The 20,863-nt window shown below is 44.2% G+C and overlaps 1 protein-coding gene across 1 annotated transcript; it reads left to right on the top strand.

Moving 5' to 3' along the window:
• Positions 1 to 1,457: 1,457 nt before the first annotated feature.
• LOC140901505 (complement decay-accelerating factor) lies at positions 1,458 to 12,890 on the top strand. The gene is made up of 8 exons (XM_078849844.1): positions 1,458 to 1,632; positions 2,229 to 2,417; positions 4,613 to 4,804; positions 5,738 to 5,837; positions 10,836 to 10,918; positions 11,616 to 11,810; positions 12,042 to 12,090; positions 12,775 to 12,890. The coding sequence occupies exons 1-8, from the start codon at positions 1,563 to 1,565 to the stop codon at positions 12,806 to 12,808; spliced, it is 912 nt and encodes a 303-aa protein (XP_078705970.1). The 5' UTR covers positions 1,458 to 1,562; the 3' UTR covers positions 12,809 to 12,890.
• The last annotated feature ends 7,973 nt before the right edge of the window (positions 12,891 to 20,863 follow it).

Raw genomic sequence — 20,863 nt, 5'->3', positions numbered from 1 at the left:
AATCTCCTTCCTTAGAAGTTTTTAAGGTCAGGCTTGACAAAGCCCTGGCTGGGATGATTTAGTTGGGGATTGGTCCTGCTTTGAGCAGGGGGTTGGACTAGATGACCTCCTGAGGTCCCTTCCAACCCTGATATTCTATGATTCTATGACTAGCTTTAGGGGTGTGATGGAGTTCCATCCCCATAGCCCATTCAGTGCTTGGCCACTGCTGGGATCGCCAGCTATCGGTTTTGTTTGTACAAGCATGTTGCTGTATGGTGAAATGTAACCCTGGTTGCGGAAGGATACAGGAGATACTGGAATCAATAGCCCCCACCCATCCCTGAACTTCTCAGCCATATATTCCTGGGATCTGACAGCTCTACTTCCCCCGCTACTGTTCCTGTAGGAAAAAGACAGATTGAAAACTAAGTCATCAGAATTCAACTATATATACAGACAATAGATTTCCAAAGGCGTCCGCACCACCATTCAAAATTTCCACAGGGGTCCACACCATAATTTGAAATTTTTTAGGGGTCTGCAAATGAAAAAAAGATTGAAACCTACTGCTCTAGGTGCTCTGGGCAAGTGCACGCCTCTGCTAAGTCTGTGTTTCCCTCACCTTAAAAAGACTGCCCATGAGGTTGCCAGTCTATCACCATATGTGAGGTGGCCTGTAACTACACCTCCTTTCAATGTTGTAAAAAGACATTGTATTGAACTGTCTCGCCCCTCCCAAGTCTGCAGTGCTCTGTTTCTTTTGCCAATTTGCACTTTTGCCAAAGGAAACACAGCGTCAAAACATGAATGTTCATTGCCCAGCCCTGTCCCCTGCTAAATTAGATAATCCAGTTTCTGAGCCCGTAACACACACACATTGTATAAAGCTTCATTTTCTCATATCTCTGCCAAATGTTTGCATGCTCCAGTGGAAAAACTAAATCTGCAGCGTGAGGACAGATGTTCAAGTCTTCCCGACGATATTCACTGTGCTGAGCTCTTTTGAAAATAAAGCCCAAGGGTGTGTGTTTTGGTATTTCCGTTCCTTTGCTGCTTGTGTTAGCGGTGACATTAACACCAGCCTCCTCTCTGTGTTTGCTGTAACCAACTGGATTCAGCCTGAGCCAGCCCCGCCCTTCTCTCCTGACCCCGCCTCCAACCGTTCATGGCGCTGTTCAGGCCCCGCCCCTTCTCTCCTGACCCCGCCTCCAACCGTTCATGGCGCTGTTCAGGCCCCGCCCCTTCTCTCCTGACCCCGCCTCCAACCGTTCATAGCGCTGTTCAGGCCCCGCCCCTTCTCTCCTGACCCCGCCTCCAACCGTTCATGGCGCTGTTCAGGCCCCGCCCCTTCTCTCCTGACCCCGCCTCCAACCGTTCATGGCGCTGTTCAGGCCCCGCCCCTTCTCTCCTGACCCCGCCTCCAACCGTTCATGGCGCTGTTCAGGCCCCGCCCCTTCTCTCCTGACCCCGCCTCCAACCGTTCATGGCGCTGTTCAGGCCCCCTCTATCCCCACCCCCTTCCTCACTGGTGCTGGGCACGGCGCAGGCTGCGGGTGGGAGCTCCCTGGCCGACCCCCACCATGTCCCCGGGGCTCCCCTGCCCCGCGCTGGCCCTGGGGCTCCTGCTCCTGCTGCTGCCCGGGACTCGCAGTGAGTTGCGGGGGGTCGGCAGGGCAAAGCATCTCCGTGCGCCGTGCCGGGCGGGGCTCCCCGGGCCGGGGGCTGCGGATAGTCCCGGTGTCGGGGGGGCTCCCAGGGCATGAGCTAGGGGCTGCCTCGGGCCGGGCCCGGGGCTGCGCTTTGGCCCTTCGGTTGGCTCCTCCTGTCACGGGGTGGGGGGCGCCCCTTCCAGGCAAAGGGGGCGCCCCTTCCAGGCAAAGGGGGCCTCTCTGCCTGCTCCGTGCGCTGGGTCCCCCCGAGCCCCTTCCCCCGGTGCACTCAGCCCCGGGACTGCCGCCTGCCCCCGGGGTTCCCTCCATGGGGAAACCGCATGGGAGGGTTGGCAGGGATTTGTGTCTCTTGTGGCTGTTCCTGATGGTGCTGATTGTCTTCAGCTCCCAGGTTAAACCCCTGAGGTGGGTGGGGCTGTAGGGGGCTGGGCAATCGGAGTAACCTTCCTGATGGGCTCACCTGTGGTCTGTCGCAGCTCCCTTTTCTCACCGCTGATGCGCTTCAGGGTCCTTCTGGTGTGCAAAGCTACTAGAATAAATAGGTTCTGTTACCATGGGCTTTTGTTTTGTCCCCAGGTGACTGTGGGCCCCCACCGAAGCTGAATCATGCCGTCCCCTCCGATGTGAATCGCACGGAGGGCTTCCCTGTTGACACACAAGTTACATACAGGTGCAGTGATGGCTTCCTTAAAATCCCTGGAAAGTCGGACACTGTAGTGTGCCTTTCAAACTCACAATGGTCCTACATCAACGAGTTTTGTGGTCGTAAGTATTTTATTTTATCTGGAATAAAGTTCCTTGGGCTGCCTTTCACTTATGAAAAGGTAAGACTTTTCCTATTTAGTAGGTATAGTCAAAATTAGCTCTGCCCTGTAATGATACCCAAAGGGAAGGGGAAACATTTACATTAAGTTTAATGTCTTTCATCTAGTCTGGGACTACAAACGCTGAACTGCATGAATCCTAGTTGTATGCTTATTTCTTGCCATCACTACTAGGGTTGGTTGGGTGGCCTAACTCTGCATTTCCGTACTTAGACATGCTTTTGGGGTGGTGATAAGAGTAACCTTAACTCTGAATTTCCTGGATTTATAATACAGTAAAAGCTTTGTTATCCAGCATGTTGAGGGAATGGGGGGTGCCAGTTAATCAGATACTCCAGTTAATTAAGCGTTATACTTACCAATGGAATATCAATTTTCAAAGAATTAGAATACAGTAAAATGAATGAAGTTTAAAATAGTAGACAGGTACTTGCCCATCTAGTAGTAACCCTGCACTGCAGAGTGTTTGGTTTCTTGAAGCACTTGGGTGTAAACCTGCTGTATAGAAAACTTGACCTGTAATCTTATCACTACGGGCAGCACATGGTGTACACCCCAATCATTAAAAATACACTTAACACAAAAACTGTACTGAACATAATTTAATCTTTGACGATTCAGAAGGCACGTCAGGATCTTGTGATGCCTCATGGTCGTCATTATCAACATCAATTATCATTGTAGAGGTAGAAGGTGTAGGAGATCGGGCTGAATCTGTAATGACCCTATGACACACCTTGGAAGCTGCATTTTTGAATAAATCACTGATATCCGCTTGCTTATTTGTCTTCTGTCTCTTTTGCATAAAAGTAGAGTTCAGAAAGTGCAATTGCATAATCTCCTGGGCCAGTATACTAGTCCCGGTTACTAGATTGAAGATTTTATAGATATTTAGGTCAGAAGGGACCATTATGATCATCTAGTCTGACCTCCTGCACAATGCAGGCCACAGAATTTCACCCACCACTCCTAAAAAAGACCTCACACCTATATCTGTGCTATTGAAGTCCTCAAATTGTAGTTTGAAGACCTCAAGGAGCAGAGAATTCTCCAGCAAGTGACCCGTGCCCCATGCTACAGAGGAAGGCGAAAAACCTCCAGGGCCTTCCAATCTGCCCTGGAGGAAAATTCCTTCCCGACCCCAAATATGGCGATCAGCTAAACCCTGAGCATATGGGCAAGATTCATCAGCCAGATACTACAGAAAATTCTTTCCCGGGTAACTTGGATCTTACCCCATCTAAAAACCCATCACAGGCCATTGGGCCTATTTACCATGAATATTTAATTACCAAAACCATGTTATCCCATCATACCATCTCCTCCATAAACTTATCGAGTTTAATCTTAAAGCAAGATAGATCTTTTGCCCCCACTACTTCCCTCGGAAGGCTATTCCAAAACTTCACTCCTCTGATGGTTAGAAACCTTCGTCTAATTTCTAATCTAAATTTCCTAGTGGCCAGTTTATATCCATTTGTTCTTGTGTCCACATTGGTATGGAGTTTAAATAATTCCTCTCCCTCTCTGGTATTTATCCCTCTGATATATTTATAGAGAGCAATCATATCTCCCCTCAACCTTCTTTTAGTTAGGCTAAACAAGCCAAGCTCCCTGAGTCTCCTTTCATAAGACAAGTTTTCCATTCCTCGGATCATCCTAGTAGCCCTTCTCTGTACCTGTTCCAGTTTGAATTCATCCTTCTTAAACATGGGAGACCAGAACCAGTTAATAGAGCTTTCTGGTCAGTAAAGTGCCGGATAACACAGCTTTTACTGTACTTGTTTAGGGGCTAATTAAATCTCTCTCTCTCTCTCATTTAATTTAGTCTAAATTACTGACATGTACTCTTGACATTCAGTTAAACTTAGTTTTTACCTGGGAATCTAATAAAACAAAAACACCAAAAGTATATCTTAATATGCATTCTGCAGTTTTATATTGGGGGCCCATTCAGCATAGGGCCTATTTAACAAAGGGTATCCAAACGTGATTGTTCGTAACCTCCCTAAAGTGCTGCTAAGGGAGTAATTTGTTTCCTAAACGCTGAGTTTTGGTCTGTTGTTACAACAGACTGTTTCTGTACCTGTCTTCGTAGCCAAACCTTTCAGAACTAATGTCTGTCTCTACTGCTAGGTAGTTGTGGTGCTCCAACAAGGTTAAAGTTTGCTGCCTTAAGTAAGGAAGATGAGAGGAAGAATTACCATCCTGTTGGGATCACTGTGAGATATACTTGTCGCCCAGGGTATGAGAACATCACTGAAATGCTTCTTGTTAGTACTTGTCTTGACAACTTAACATGGTCAGAAGCCCCTGAGTTTTGTAGAAGTGAGTATCTTTTTTTTTTTTTTTGTTACTTTTCTGTCTCACTTGATCTGAGAACATCTCACAATTAGGACCCACTAGGCAGCTGGCTCCCAATTTGCTAGTTTAATTGGTTATTTAGTCTGAAGGGCTGTTTAGCCAGGTTTTTTCTTAGGATAAATTACAATAGCTGTATTTCTATGGAATATTTAGCTGTTCTTAAAACTGACTGGTGAAGATCAAGTACCAGGATAGCGCTGGCTGTATGAATACAGTATGTCTGCTTTGAATTTCATATGAAAAGTAAATTTCTAATGCACTATGTTTCAACTAGAATAACCATGGGAAATTACTTGTTGTAGGGGGAAGGAGGAATTTCTGCCATTGGGAGGTTTCTTGTCTGTCTTCATTAAAATTGATGACATTGGTGGAGTATTTTTTCTACAACGCTTGGTAACTCGTGGAACTTACTGCTGCTAAATACTGAAACAAAGAAATCTGAGAGATTGAAAAAAAAAGTTTCTGCATTTAGCATGCAGAAATAAGGATAAAAAGACAGAAGGGGTATTTTTACCTTTGGGACGTAAGTCAGCCATTAACCATGGGGGTTTGACAGACCTGTCCTTCCCACTTTCCACCCCTGGCACCAGTGGGCGTTTTATTACATAATTACCCCCTTTGGTCTGGACACTTGTGCAGGGTACAGCCTGCAAGGGGTTGAGCACCTTCAGTTGCCGCTGGTATGATTGAGCCCTGTGTGGGTTTTACACGTGTGTCCGAAGCCACTGTCAGAAGTATGGTACTGGACTAAAAGACCCTCTGTGGTGTGACACTATATGAAGTGGTGTGAGTGGGCATGCAGCTATAGCCTTCTTAAGTATGTTGTTGTTGTTTAGCTCTTCTGTTTCCATCATGACAACACAAATTAATGTTAATCCTAGCCTTGGTCTCTATTAGGGAAATCATGTGGTCATCCAGGAGAACTACTCCATGGCAGAGCTGGTCATATGACAGAATTTCTGTTTGGTGCAAAAATAGACTTGCTCTGTGAAGATGGGTGAGTGTCAAGGTGCCTCTCGTAGTTAATTCCAAGAACTTTGGTGTACAATTGCTGGCTAACAGCAAAATAATGCATGGTTTAACTTCAAATACATACTTGGGGGTAGTGCTATCAACTGCAGCCTTGGGGTGGGTTCTCATTTGGAAGTAGAGCTTTCAAACCGTTTGCTAGTATGGAGTCTGTCTCCACCCTCCCCACTTGAGTGATGAAGCTGAAATGGGAAGAAGTCCCAGCTGTGTGTAGAGGAGGGAGAATAGGGGTTTGCTGGGGTGCCTTTACTTTTTGCATCCAGTGTAGGTCAGTGAACACCAGATCCTGTCCAGATGGGTTATGTAGTGCCACAGAGTCTATAACAAGTATAAAATCAGGCCCAGTATGTCCCAGTTCACATGCAGCTGGGCTTGAATTTAAATCTTTCCACATGGAATGCAAATGGTGTCAGGTGGAGTTACCCTGTAGGTGGTGAGAGAGATTCTCAGTGGCGTGGTTTCTGTGGGAAGAACACTTTCTGGTTGAAATATTTGTGGGATGCCCTAAATTTTGTAGCATGGGCCCTGGGTGTGATTCAGGCCTAAGTATAACTTCTATCACAAACTAAAATTAGCACAAATATTTTTAAGCTTTTACACATAATAGAAGGTAGGTCCAAATTATGGTAGGTGTCTAGACAAATAGGTCAGCATAAAATGACTAAGTATTTATCTATTTATTTCAAAGGAAGTACTACACAGAAGATGTGGGTGTTCAAGTATCTATTTGAAAAAGCTACCACAGTAAAATTGGTCTGTCAGTTGCCTTTGCAGTTACGGAGCCCATGTATGAACCGCTCTTGCCATCAATCTGTAACTTGGTTCAGATTTTCCATGCATGGTTTTAATCAGGGTTTAGAGAACTGGAAAAGATCTTTAGTTGCAAAATGAAAAACAACTCTACCAAAAACTGTTCTTTGTCTCTTTCCTATTAAAACCTTAACACCCCTCCGACCGCCAAACACACATGGTTAGGCCTGGTCTATGCTTCGTGTAGGTTGACATAGGTATGGCAGTCAGGGTGTGAAAAATCCACGCCTCTGAGCATGATAGCTATGCTGACATAACCCCTGGTGTAAATGCAGCTAGATCCACAGAAGAATGTGTCAGTCAACCTAGGACTGTCCCTCTGGGAGGTGTTTTCTACAGCAACAGAAAAAATGTTGAAGGCTGCATGTACGCTGTAGGGTTCTGCAGGCAGAGTTGTGTTGCTACAATCCCTGTAGTGTAGATGTGGCCTTTTCCCCTAGTGCTCGAGGAAAGACAGTCGGGAAGGCTGTGTGGCCGCATACCCCGTTCACTAATTTCTACGCAGGAATCTTTTAAAGGTCACACAACCTTGGAAATGGAATGCTGCTGACAGAGGAGGGGTAGCTGGGGCTGCACAGACATTGGAAGGCCTGGGGCAAAATCTGGAACTGAGGCTTCCTACCCTTCTAAAAATAAATTACTGGGGGGGGAGTGGGGAGTGAGCTCACTGGCGTGGCTCCTGTCCTGTCAGGCTGGGACCAGCTCTGGGCTCTGAGACCTGGCCCATGAGGTTACAGCACTGCTCAGCTTTGGCCCTGTTGCCCCTCTGTCATTGCATTGCAGCCTGGTGTGCTGAGGTTGCATCATCCCTCAGTTTGGGGGCCTCTTAAATGGGGGGCCTGGGGCAAACTGCCTCTTTGCCTTCCCCTGAGGTGGCCTAGAGATGCTTAGGCTGAACCACTAACTTTCAGAGTGAAGTGTATGGTCAGAGTGGACAGTGTTTTTAATTCTTGACTACGCCAGATAACTAGGCAGTTATCAAAGGTGTAGAATGCCAGGTGGTTCCATTTCAGAACAGTTCCACAGGATGGGACCACAAGAGTAGTTGTCGGCTTGCAGCAAGCAAGTCATAGAATATCAGGGTTGGAAGGGACCTCAGGAGGTCATCTAGTCCAACCCCCTGCTCAAAGCAGGACCAATCCCCAACTAAATCATCCCAGCCAGGGCTTTGTCAAGCCTGACCTTAAAAATTCCTAAGGAAGGAGATTCCACCACCTCCCTAGGTAATGCATTCCAGTGTTTCACCACCCTCCTAGTGACAAAGATTTTCCTAATATCCAACCTCAACCTCCCCCACTGCAACTTGAGACCATTACTCCTTGTCCTGTCATCTTCTACCACTGAGAATAGCCTAGAACCATCCTCTCTGGAACCACCTCTCAGGTAGTTGAAAGCAGCTATCAAATCCCCCCTCATTCTTCTCTTCTGAAGGCTAAACAATCCCAGCTCCCTCAGCCTCTCCTCATAACTCATGTGTTCCAGTCCCCTAATCATTTTTGTTGCCCTCTGCTGGACATTTTCCAATTTTTCCACATCCTTCTTGTAGCGTCGGGCCCAAAACTGGACACACTACTCCAGATGAGGCCTCGCCAATGTCGAATAGAGGGGAACGATCACGTCCCTCGATCTGCTGGCAATGTCCCTACGTATACATCCCAAAATGCCATTGGCCTTCTTGGCAACAAGGGCACACTGTTGTCTCATATCCAGCTTCTCGTCCACTGTAACCCCTAGGTCCTTTTCTGCAGAACTGCTGCCGAGCCATTCGGTCTCTAGTCTGTAGCGGTGTGAGGGATTCTTCTGTCCTAAGTGCAGGACTCCGCACTTGTCTTTGTTGAACCTCATCAGATTTCTTTTGGCCCAATCCTCTAATTTGTCTAGGTCCCTCTGTATCCTATCCCTGCCCTCCAGCATATCTACTTCTCCTCCCAGTTTAGTGTCATCTGCAAACTTGCTGAGGGTGCAAGACACACCATCCTCCAGATCATTAATGAAGACATTGAACAAAACCGGCCCAAGGACCAACCCTTGGGGCACTCCACTTGATACCAGGTGCCAACTATACATGGAGCCATTGATCGCTACCCATTGAGCCCGACAATCTAGCCAGCTTTCTATCCACCTTATAGTCCATTCATCCAGCCCATACTTCTTTAACTTGCTGGCAAGAATACTGTGGGAGACCGTGTCAAAAGCTTTGCTAAAGTCAAGGAACAACACATCCACCACTTTCCCCTCATCCACAGAACCAGTTATCTCGTCATAGAAGGCAATTCGATTAGTCAGGCATGACTTGCCCTTGGTGAATCATGCTGACTGTTCCTGATCACTTTCCTCTCCTCTAAGTGCTTCAGAATTGATTCCTTGAGGACCTGCTCCAAGATTTTTCCAGGGACTGAGGTGAGGCTGACTGGCCTGTAGTTCCCAAGATCCTCCTCCTTCCCTTTTTTAAAGATGGGCACTACATTAGCCTTTTTCCAGTCGTCAGGGACTTCCCCGGATCACCATGAGTTTTCAAAGATCATGGCCAATGGCTCTGCAATCACATCCGCCAACTCCTTTAGCACTCTTGGATGCAACTCGTCCGGCCCCATGGACTTGTGCACGTCCAGCTTTTCTAAATAGTCCTGAACCACTTCTTTCTCCACAGAGGGCTGGTCACCTCCTCCCCATGCTGTGCTGCCCAGTACAGTAGTCTGGGAGCTGACCTTGTTCATGAAGACAGAGGCAAAAAAAGCATTGAGTACATTATTAGCTTTTTCCACATCCTCTGTCACTAGGTTGCCTCCCTCATTCAGTAAGGGGTCCACACCTTCCTTGACTTTCTTTTTGTTGCTAACATACCTGAAGGAAACCCTTCTTGTTACTCTTAACATCTCTTGCTAGCTGCAACTCCAGGTGTGATTTGGCCTTCCTGATTTCACTCCTGCATCCCCGAGCAATATTTTTATACTCTTCCCTGGTCATTTGTCCAATCTTCCACTTCTTGTAAGCTTCTTTTTTGTGTTCAAGATCAGCAAGGATTTTGCTGTTAAGCCAAGCTGGTTGCCTGCCATATTTACTATTCTTTCTACACATCGGGATGGTTTGTCCCTGTAACCTCAATAAGGATTCTTTAAAATATGGCCAGTCTAAAGTCTAAACCCTTTCACGTGTGAAAACACTCTGAACAGTCTGACAGTATCTAAAATTACTAGTTCTTTGGGGATTCATCACACTGAGTAACTGGGGCTGTTTTAGGGACTCTTTCTGCCTTCTCTAGCAATGGAAGAAGTAAGGATCGCTACAATGTGCAAATTAGAGGGCAGAGAATCCACCGTTTTGCTGTGCACAGGATTAATGACTGTTCCCAAGTGTCTGATTCAGTATAAACCCATTAAGCTTGCAGAGAGTGTGTTGTATCCACCTATTTGCTTGCTTAAATTGCCTTTTACTACTTGTGCCTTGGTCATGCTGGTATTCACAGCAGGAACAATCTTCTTCAATGTCTGTTGCCCATTTTTGACCAAGTGGCTAGTCAAAGTTCAGGCCCCTGATGATGTTCCAGTTGGAAGTAGAAATTGATGACGGAATCGGGTATTTTCTTTGATGCAGCCTTGCTTATTTGCAAGGAATGTAGAAAGTCCCGCTTCTCCAAATGCAGGAGAAACCAAAGGCAAAGGAGTAGTGTTTTTAGCTTACATGCCCAAGTTTCTTTTCATCCAGCACCCTTGACCCACAACCTCTAAGTTTCTTTCAAGGTCACACCGTGCTTACAAGCTTCTGCTTGGCTTTGTTCAGATTGTCTCAGTCTCCCTGATTCTGTTCTGCTTTGCGACCCCTGACAGATACCCTTTAAAAAAAAAAAAAAACAACCTCTCAGCAAAAACCTTTCCTCCACACAGTGCAAAACTCCTGAGTGGGTTCACATTATCTCTGTTTTTAGGTGGGGCATTGTGATGGACTTCTCACAATTATATTAATGGAAGGGTACATTGACACCCATCCATCTCAATGAGGTTTTAACTCAACCCATAACAAGGCTTCACCCAGGTCATAAGTCACCACCTGTAAGCTGAAAGAATCCATATTCCAAATTGCCAGACAGTTACACAGGCAATCAAAGAACTAGGTAAGAAACTTGATACTCATTTTTGTGTGTGTGTTTTTTATTTAGGTACAAATTAATTGGTCGGCCTTTCATTCAATGTGAGCTTAAGGGAGATGAAGTTGAATGGAGTAAACTTCCAACTTGCCAAGGTAAGACAAATCCAACCTTCCCTAAACACCTAAATCTGAGGTTTCTTTGGAGTAGAACTCAATCTAAATCCTCTCATAGTTCATTTGCCTCTCTCCTGTTTTGGACACTTATGTGGAGGGTCTGTCAGCCATGCTGTTGCTATGAGAAATGTTCTAATATTCCAGCTGTGGAATACTTGAAGACCTTATCACTGTTCCCCAAGGTCATGAAACCCTTCTTTCCTATGAGTAATGTTTTGGAATGGGTGTGCTCTGGTGAGAGAGTTTTTGCCAGGGCCCTATGTCATGGGGACCAGCGCCAGTTTGCATGATAACATTTAGAAGAGGATGGAGTAAAGCTTGAAAGAAGGAAGACTTCCGAATCGGAGGGAGGAAACTCTCTCTCTCAAACTTGGTTAAAATACAGTACTAACTACATTTTCAAATGGCTAAATATTTTTCTTCTTTTAAGGATCTTAGATAAACTTTTTGTTAAGTAAATGTTTGCACTTTTAACTGAAACTTTTATTAATATTAATGAGACCAGGTTGGTGAGATCAACTCTTTAGGGCCAACTTCTGTTGGTGAAAGATAAGCTTTCAAGCTACACAGGGCTCTCAGTATTACCTCACCCATCTCGTCTCTCTCATATCCTAAGACTAACACAGCTACAACAACACTCAAACATTCATATTCATGACCTTCTATTTTCCTGCAGTGATTACTTGTTCTTTCCCTCCTTACATTGCCAATGGGACATACGATGGCAGGGGTGTAGAAAATTTTGCTTATAACTCAACAGTAACTTACAGATGTGACCGTGGGTTCCGGCTTATTGGAGCTGCTTCCATTCATTGTACAACAAAAGATAAAACAAGTGGAGTCTGGAGTGGACCTGCTCCTAAATGCAATGGTGAGTAATGTGTGTTTAGTGTCTTCCTCTGCTACTTTTTTGCACCAGGTAAAACTATTATTGCTAGGCACAAAATAACTTAATTATAAGTTGCATGGCCAACTTTTAAAAAGACCTTAACAATGTTTCATCTTAATATGCACTGATATTTAGGAAATTATCACTGAGGGGCTGTTCATAAAAGAATGATGTGAGACTTGGAATGTTTTTTTATCCCTCCTTTTGCTGTAGACACAACTGCACATGTCCTATTAAAAGGAAATAAGTGGTACTTTCTCAGGTGAGTTGGAAGAACTTGGGTTTGTTTAAAGATGTAGTTTCCACAATTTCACATTGTACACTAAATTTTCATGGATTATTTCCATGATCTAACTTGTATAATTTTTTAAACTGTTAGTGGTAACACTGCTGTAAAATTTTGGGAGAGAACTTGGTTATCTATCTGCCCCTTACTCCCAAGCACTTCTTACAGTTGTATTTTCTGGTAGTTTACTAAACGTATGGCTTTGTGAACATAAGATGCTGGGTGAAGAATATAGGAGGGGTTTAACAGGTGCTGTCTGAGGTCAGTAATATACTGATAAATGGGTTCAGAATAATATAAGGTCTGGAAGTGCACTGACAGAGGTTAGAACAGTTTTTAAGAGAAGGTATTTGCTTTGGAACAGATTCTTAGCTAGTATAAATTATCAGAGCTTCACTGAAGCCGGTAGAGCTGATATCGTACATGTGCTGCAGAACTGTATCTGTAAATACAGAGTAACATTTCCCCGGTAGTTGAATAAGAATAAACAAAAGTCTGATTTGGTGATAGCTCTTCAATTGCTAGAAAATTAATTTTTGCTTTTTTAGAAATCCTATAATGTACTTTGGTTAGAAATAATCTTTGACGTATTTGTGATTGTTCCTATCAAAACTGGGCAGGGGTTAAAATACCAACTTTAGTCCATTTTATTCTATTCAGGTTCTTATACTGCATCCAAGAACGTGGTACTTGACCAACATAAGAAAAAGAAAATAAAAAGCAGACCGTATTCTGTATCACGATTCCAAAACACACGTTTCACCATCACTTCCTCCCATTCTTCCTCATTTCCCAGAGGTGACCTGAGGACACGAGGTGAGTCTTGTACCATATCTTGAAGGTCACCAAATCTGGGTTCTGGCAGACTGGAGGGAGGAAGTGAATTTTCATGCCTAGGCTTACAGCTAAAGCTTTCAGTTCTCACATTTTTTCTTTATTATTAGGTAGTTGGATTACTCCACCACTGTTCAGATTTGCTGTACCACTGTACATTAATCAGAACTATTGTTCTGTCAGAACCAAGGAAAGATCTATTTGCAGCCAAAGTTACATGGGAATCTCTGGAGTATTACCCAGCGCCAAGTGCTTTCAAAACTTAAAATGGTCAGAAGTCCCAGGGTTCTGTGCAAGTGAGCCTCTTTCCTTTTCTGTTTCAATTGATCTACAAGACATTCTTGTGCAGTTAGTATAGTCTTCTGTTTACAGCTGGGTCAGAGTTCAGTCCTGGCTGCGTTGATCTTAACATCTTGAAATATCTTTGTTTTAAATGTTTTTGCTTTCAATTCATTGGATGTCTCCTTCCTCCATTATGAGAGGATAAATAGGAGAGCCTGACTGATCCTCTTGATACTGTATCCAAAAGCAAGAGAACCTTATACAATACACATCAAAACCTGTTTCTTTTTCCATGGACAGTGGGGCAACAGCCTAATATTAATCTCCTTCTATCCTAGAGAGATCTTTGCTATCCAGAAGAACAGGAGCATGGCAGAGCTGCTGCTATAACAGATTTCCAATTTGGTGCAAGAGTGGATTTCATCCGTGAGGAAGAGAGAGTATCAGGCTGTGGTGAATGACTTAAAGCTGCTGGCTGACTCTGGAAACTGAGTATCAAAGGGTAATCTCAAACCTACTCAAGGTTTGTGCTACAAAATCAAATGCTCAGGGGCAGAACTTTGAAACGGAACTTGACCAAAGATGGGCTGTGATTCCTGGCCTTTCACGCTTCAAACGAGAACCCAGCTCTGTTCCAGGTTTGAGTGCAGAGTTTTTGGATTTTGTGCCCACTGAAGTCTAGGCTGCTAAAAATCTTGGCTTGATGGGAGGATTTGTACTGCCTAGATCTTATAACAAATAGAGACTTGAGTTGAAACAGATGATAGGGAATATTCTTTATAGAAAGAAACAAGAAAGATACTAAAAGGGATTCCAAAGCTTCTGGGGGCCAATCATGAGTTGATGTAAACAGTCATAGCTCCACTGAGATCAAAGGAACAATGATGAAGGATTTTGCCTACTGCTGTAGCGCGAGTTGTTTCTTGCTATGTAATGTTCCCCGGTCATGCTAGTACTGATAGGTTGACAGTTACTTTTATGGCCAGAAATGCAGTCCAAATTTCTAGACTATTGGACAAGGAACCAGATAAACCATGATCTTATTCTTCTTCATTCAGGTGCAAGTTAATTGGACCATTTCTTACCAAATGTATCTGGAAGCAAAAGTTGTGTGGAATAAGGTGCTTTTAGCTTGCCAATCTAAGACTCTCATAATGCTTTAAAACGAGCTTGTGCCCAGAGATGTTGGCTTTGGTATGGAGCTGAGGTTAGAAGTAGCATAGGTTGTTTTGTTTCAAGGAGTGAAAGACTAGTAACCCTTATGGGTAAAGTCCCTCCTACCCCTAACTCTGACTACATGCTTAAAATCTCAAGTTCCTTTGGAATGAAAAAATGGTAAATCTCTGTTCCCAGTGAGCTTTCTGAAAACCTCCAAAAAAAAAAAAAAAAAAAAAAAAACTACACCACTTTCGGACCCTTCTTGAGGAGGGAGGATCTGTAAAAATCCACAGCCTGCTGTCTGGTCTAGTACCAGTTGTTCTATTGGAAAAGTTCCAGCTTAGCTGTATGCTGCTGGAACACTTGAGGAGCTTGTCCCCATAGGATGCAGGTCAAGCAGCTGTATTGCCCTGTGATTCATGTAAGGGTGGTTTGTGCTTTGAGGCAGTCTCTCAAGGTTTGTGCTGTCAGGCTGGAGTCTGAGGCAATGAGCAGTGCTGGGGAAAGGGTGGGGCAAAACTTGAGAACTGTGTGTCCAATATCTGACAGAGGTAATGCCTCAAATCTTTCTAAAATACAGTGGTAATTACATGAACAAATTGCTAAATACCCTTCCCTCTTGGAATTTGGGACAAATAACAAAAAGCCTTTTAAGTAATTAACTTTTAACTGAAACTTTTTTGTTTAATATTAAATGTCATAATTCCTCTTTACTTTAGACTCCTGCTATCCCTAATGGAATAGATGGCAGGAATGTAGAAAGCTTTGCCTATCCCTCTGCAGCAACATAGATGTGACTATTCTTTTGTCCTTCATTGAAGAGGCATCCATTTATTGTACAGTGAAAAAACAAATGTACTTTGGAGTTGGCCTACCCTCAAAGCAAAGGTGACTGGCATTTAGTATTTGCTTCTTGGTCTACTGTAATGCACCAGGAAAAGTATTAATTACTAGGCAAGCACCTAAATTGAGGAAATTGTTTTTTCTAGCTTAAACATCTCAATAAATATCTTTTTAAAACTGATGTTGTTGAAAGCTTAAGCTTTATAGAACAGCTGATCCACCATAAATAACTTGGGAGCAATTCTGCCTCTCCTAGTGCCTGCATTTTTGTTCTTCCACACTTTAAAGTTCTAAGACACATCTCCGACCAGGGCATGACTACACTAAATAAGCGGCTACATGGCTGAAGAGCTGCAGGTGCACCACTTAGCATAGACACTACTTATGCCGACGAGAGAGGTTCTCCCATCCACATAGGTAATCCAGCTCCCCGAGCGGCAGTAGCTAGGTCAGCAGGAGAATTCTTCCATCAGCCTACTACTATCAACAGCAGGGGTTAGGTCAGCAGAGCTGCATGTCTCAGGTGTGAGAAATCCACGCCTCTGAGACATAGCTATGCTGATGTAAATTCCTCACCATACATTTGATATGTTTCTCCTTTGCAAAGCCTAACCCAACGGTTATTCCAATCTGGAAATACCAACCCCCCCCACCCCCCAAACTTCCTGGGGGGGAAAAGGTAAAACGTTCTTTAATCTTGCTCCATGCAAAGGAGGATGTTGAGCCCTCTAGCTGATTTTGTTCACACCAGTATTTTCCACAAAAGTTATGGGTGATCTTTATTTGTTCCCCAAGAGCAATTTGTTTTTCTTTCTTTATACATCTGAAAGTAAATTCCCAGAGTAAACAAAAACAAGTTAGGAGTGGCTTGAGTAGATTTTCAGAGAGGGCTTATATTTTTAGCCCTGCTTAGAGAAGCAGCATCATATGTTAGATCCTAGCCACATAGAGCTCATGGGTTTATAGACTTTAAGGGTCTAAACCCACTGCCACTTGTGTAGTATAGTGGGCGAACCATGCACCTCTAACGCATTCTTTGAGTGTCATTCAGATTCTTTTATGTGTGGAGTTGTCACCCTGTTATGCAGATTTGTTAGCATGAAGACATTTAGCACTGAATTATAAAACCCTGATTTGTCACATGGTCATGCTTCCCCTTGATACTAAAAGGCATGTTTACTGCCCCATGAAATTTGTGTTAAGTAAATTTTGTAACTGATAGAAATCGAAGTTAAAGGAAAAAGCACGGAGTTAATTTGGTGGTCCCTAAACTGTTTTGCCTGCATGACCCCATTTTCAGACTTGATCGCTCCAGCGATTGCAGACAACATAGGGGATGCTATTTTGTAAAGCAAAATGGTGTCCGCTGCACATGGGATTGTGACCCAACTGCTGATGGCATGACCCCACTTGAGGTCATGACCCATAGTTAGGAAACTGCTGAGTTCAGATATATGCTTAGCTCTTGTGGATTATCGAGTGGATTGATTTCAACTGAATTTGGACACATACTTAAACCTTTGCACTTTAAATGGATCACTTACGGCAAATCTCTCATTCCTGGACCTTTCTTTCCTTTCCCTCTTTCCACTATAGCACCTAATGTCCTGTGGATTAATGCACAAGGATAATTATTGTTTAACATTTTAAATTGCAGTAGCTCCTGAAGGCAACAACCAAGTTGGGCCCTTTTATGCTAGGGGGTGTATAAACACTGTATAAATGACAGTCCATGCCCTGAAAAGGTAGATCTGACCCATTATTCACACATGTGCAAACTTTTGATTTGTGAATGACAGTACTCCAATATTATCTATTTAACGCTCATTTGAAGTGCCTGCTGAACCTCCACTTTGCAGTTGAAATGGGCTCCATCTTCTTCTGGTAAACTGGACAGTACAGCTTAGTGGAGGGGAGCCTAGACACGTAGGAGAGAACCCTGAAGATCTCTGAAGATTGCAGAAGAACTATGTCCGCAGATATTCTGATGATCCCATGAAATTTTTGTGAAGGACTTTTCTCATTGTCTTTGTGTCTGAAATATGAAAGAGCCCTGAGAAACCTGCCTGCCTTCAATGTTAGATAATCTGGGAGCAGCTCACTTGCCTCGTCCATGCTGTACTCTTCTAGGGGCTAAAGTAGTTATTTGCCTACAATGCCATGGAAAGATTCAGTAAGAGCAAGACAAATTAAGGATCCTTGGGGGGGAGGGGAATTGGCTAAATCTAGCCAATCTGGGAGGGCTGTGCAGAAAAGTAGAGTAGTTTCAGTTGTTACATGGGTTCTGGAGTCCCCCTTCCAAGGTCTCTGGTTTTACAATCTAATTATCTCTGGAATGTCTTTGTCATATATCGAAATGTTTCTCTGGTTCTTGTGATAGGGGAGAACCTACAAAAGTGACAAAGTAAATTAAGTATGTCTTGAGTGTCTTCTCTAATTTCATCCTCAGTAATTTAGGCTACAAGTAACCGTAGTGGGATTAAAATCAGACAGAAGGGATGTTATGGGAGAATGAAACGCTACATTACTGCAACCATTTTGTGTCCAGCCCCTGTTAGCTGAAAAGCAAATAACATATTGTTAGGGCTCTGAGAGGCTAGGCCAAATAGCTGCATGATTGCAATTTCGCTAATCCAAATGGGAGGATGGAACAGTTAATGGAGCATGAGAATGGAAGGGAGTGGGGGGATAGGTGACCTTGGCTTTGAGTGCCCCGACATAAGTTTAATTATGACTAGACATGCTTTGCTGATAATGGATAAGGAGCAATTTGCTGAAGCTAGGGGAATTAGTGACCCACTAGTGGTTACTATGGTGACTAGTAGGAGTCACTAGGAGTTAGCAATAAAACTTTAAAAGAATATATTTTGGAGCAGTTCAAAGGAGCTTTTCTCGGGAGAGAGACTGACCTCTTCTCCCCAGAAGCTGGATGGAAGGAGCTGCCTCCCCCCACCGGTTCGCAAAGCTGTTGATCACTTGAAACAATTTCAGACTTTGGGTAACTGTTTGGGATGCTCTAAACCTATTGCTCTTGTGCATAAGTGTGTGCTTGAGATTCAATAAAGAAGGAGCATTAGGGGAAATCACTCCTCTTTGTACCAGTCATTTATCAGAGGGACGTGCTGTCTCCCCATTGATTCCTGACTCCACCTGGAGAAAACAGGTGAAGTTACCCCAGTTTCAGGTTTGGAAAATCCTGGGTAACAATGGGAGGGTTTTTTAAAGATACTGTTCTTTTTAATTTCCTCAAGTCTTCTGTTTTACAGTTAACTTTGGGTGGACTCATAGGAGGCTAGGTAGCCTAAGCAAAGATGATTATACAGGGAACTGAAGTGTAAGAACACTGTTTGAGTACTCTTCTGTTCTAAGCAGAGGCTGCAGAGGAAGGCGATTCTTCGGTTATGCCTGCATGACCTCTCCAGGTCCTTGTGCAAAATGAGACCTTCACTGGGAAGGGCAAGACTAATGCAAGTTGGAAACACATCCCAGTCAGTCGCTGGCCCAGGCCACCGCTGACCAGAACAATGAGCCTGACTGCCTTCGTGACAAAATGCAAGGCTCCATTGATTTGTTTTCCTATGTCACACACAATCTCACTCCAACTCCAGCCTGTGCTTAAAATAAGGAAAAGAAGGGGACAAGCGAAGTTCTAATTTCTCTAATTACAGAAAGACAAATTGCAAAATTCTTGGGGGGCCCTGTAGACTGTTCCTCTAGATTGTTTTGTGAGGTGCTCAGTTGCATCAGTTATGGGCTTGCTTTCAATAGGTGTAAAAAGACAAACGTGGCCAGTTTATAGCTTAACGGGGGAACAAATAAGTGTTCCACTACAGCCATAAGTGGTGGTCAATAATAGCTTATTAAGTCCACAACTATGCTGGGTATGACCCTGACTTCTATTGACAAGCTTGCTTTCCTTGGGAGAACATGAGCTCCTGAGGTAAATTCCAGCCCTAATTCCTATGATGCTATAATACGTTAGTCAAGCTAGGCGGTGCAGCAGGGATGTCCAACTCATTCTGTGGACAGGGCTTAATTCCACTTTTAAGTAGGGTCCAGAGGCCAGGTTTTATATGCAGGACTTGCCCCAACGTAAAGTTCAGCACTAATATGACTGGAGTCAGGCATGTGCAGAGCTTTCACCAGGGCCCTTGGTGAGAAAAGAGCCTGGTCAGGGGACAGGATGCCTCTTGCTGTGCCATATCTGCTTTGGTGCTGCAGTAAGAGGAATGAGAATGGGCCAGAGGTCAGCAGAGGCCAGAATTAGAACTGACCAAGTCCCCGGTGGGAGATAATGTGCAAATCAGTGCTGCTGTGGTCTGAATGCGCGATGGAAGAGCCGAAAACAGCCAGTTCACCGTGCAACTCCAGCAAGGCCAAGCCCTAAGGCAGTGGGGCTGGAGTAGAAGAACAGACAGAGGTGCTGGAGAACACAGCCAGGCAAGGCGGGGCCAGGGAGCCTTTCTGAGAGGCGCTAATGCGAAGCAAGTTCTGTTGGTGGTTCTGAGGGCTCACTTAGAGCTGACATGGGGTGAATTATTCAAAGTGGGCATTTTCTTCTGAGAGCACGGTACTCTGCTTATAATGGCCTTCCCTCTTATATTGTGAACGCAGGGCCAAATTTTCAGCTGGTGTAAATGGGCATAAACCTGAGTTAATCGAGTAGGGCCAGTTTTACCCCAACGGTGAATTTGAGACACACACTTTGCACTGTACTTTGATTCTATCTCCTCCCAGCGTCTTCACATGACGCAGGGACAGTCACACCCCTCCCCTCCCCTTTTCACCTTTTGCCAAAAGCAACACAATGTACACTTTTCTGGACAGCTATCTTGCCTCTCCCATTCCAAATTAAGTCATCCCATTTCCCATATCCAAGTACAGAAACAAATGTTGTGTAAAGTTCACATCTCTGCCAAATACCTTTCATGTCAGTTCTTTTGTGCTCCAGTGCTAAACCCTTTAGCAGGAGGCATCAGCCCAGGAAGAAAATCTGCAGTGCTGTTTGTTGGCACTTCAGTTCTTCAGCTGCTTTTGTGGGTTCCTGGAAACATTAAAGACCAAACCCCCTGACAGTTTTCTTTGTAATTGACTCATTCAGCCTTGAAATGGCACTTTTAGTACAGTGAGATTCACACTCTCAGCAGGTGCTCTTGCTCTGGTGGCAAAGGCAATCTACATGTGTGATCCAGCTGTTGTGCTGGAAGGTATTAAGGCTGCCTTTAAGTATATATGTGTTGAAAAATGCACATACACTGACACACAATAACAAAATACTGTTTCAACTTGCAGCAGGAGAAACTTTGTAGAATTTTGCTCCTGCTCTAGTAAACATCTAGCTTTGATTTCTTTTTTCTTTTTTCTTTTTTTTTTTTTTGTTCGAGTCAGTTGAGTGCTTGTAAAAGTGAGGGAAGAATAGCACAGAGCAGGGGCAGCTACACCTACACACAGTGAACGCTTCCTCCCCCCAGCTTTGTCAGCCTCTTCACTCCTGAGCTGCAGCATTACCCCCCATAGCGCGGTCCGTTCCCCTTAATTCTATCTAGATTACGCCCTTCTACTTCACAATTAATCCTTCCTTTCACTCCCCAGCTCAGGCAAAATAAAAAGTGATTCTTGCCAGTGATGCTCT

This window comes from Lepidochelys kempii, chromosome 21 (genome assembly GCF_965140285.1).
Source record: "Lepidochelys kempii isolate rLepKem1 chromosome 21, rLepKem1.hap1, whole genome shotgun sequence".
In the NCBI taxonomy this organism is placed as follows: Eukaryota; Metazoa; Chordata; order Testudines; family Cheloniidae; genus Lepidochelys; species Lepidochelys kempii.
This window is presented reverse-complemented; position numbering and strand designations above follow the sequence as displayed.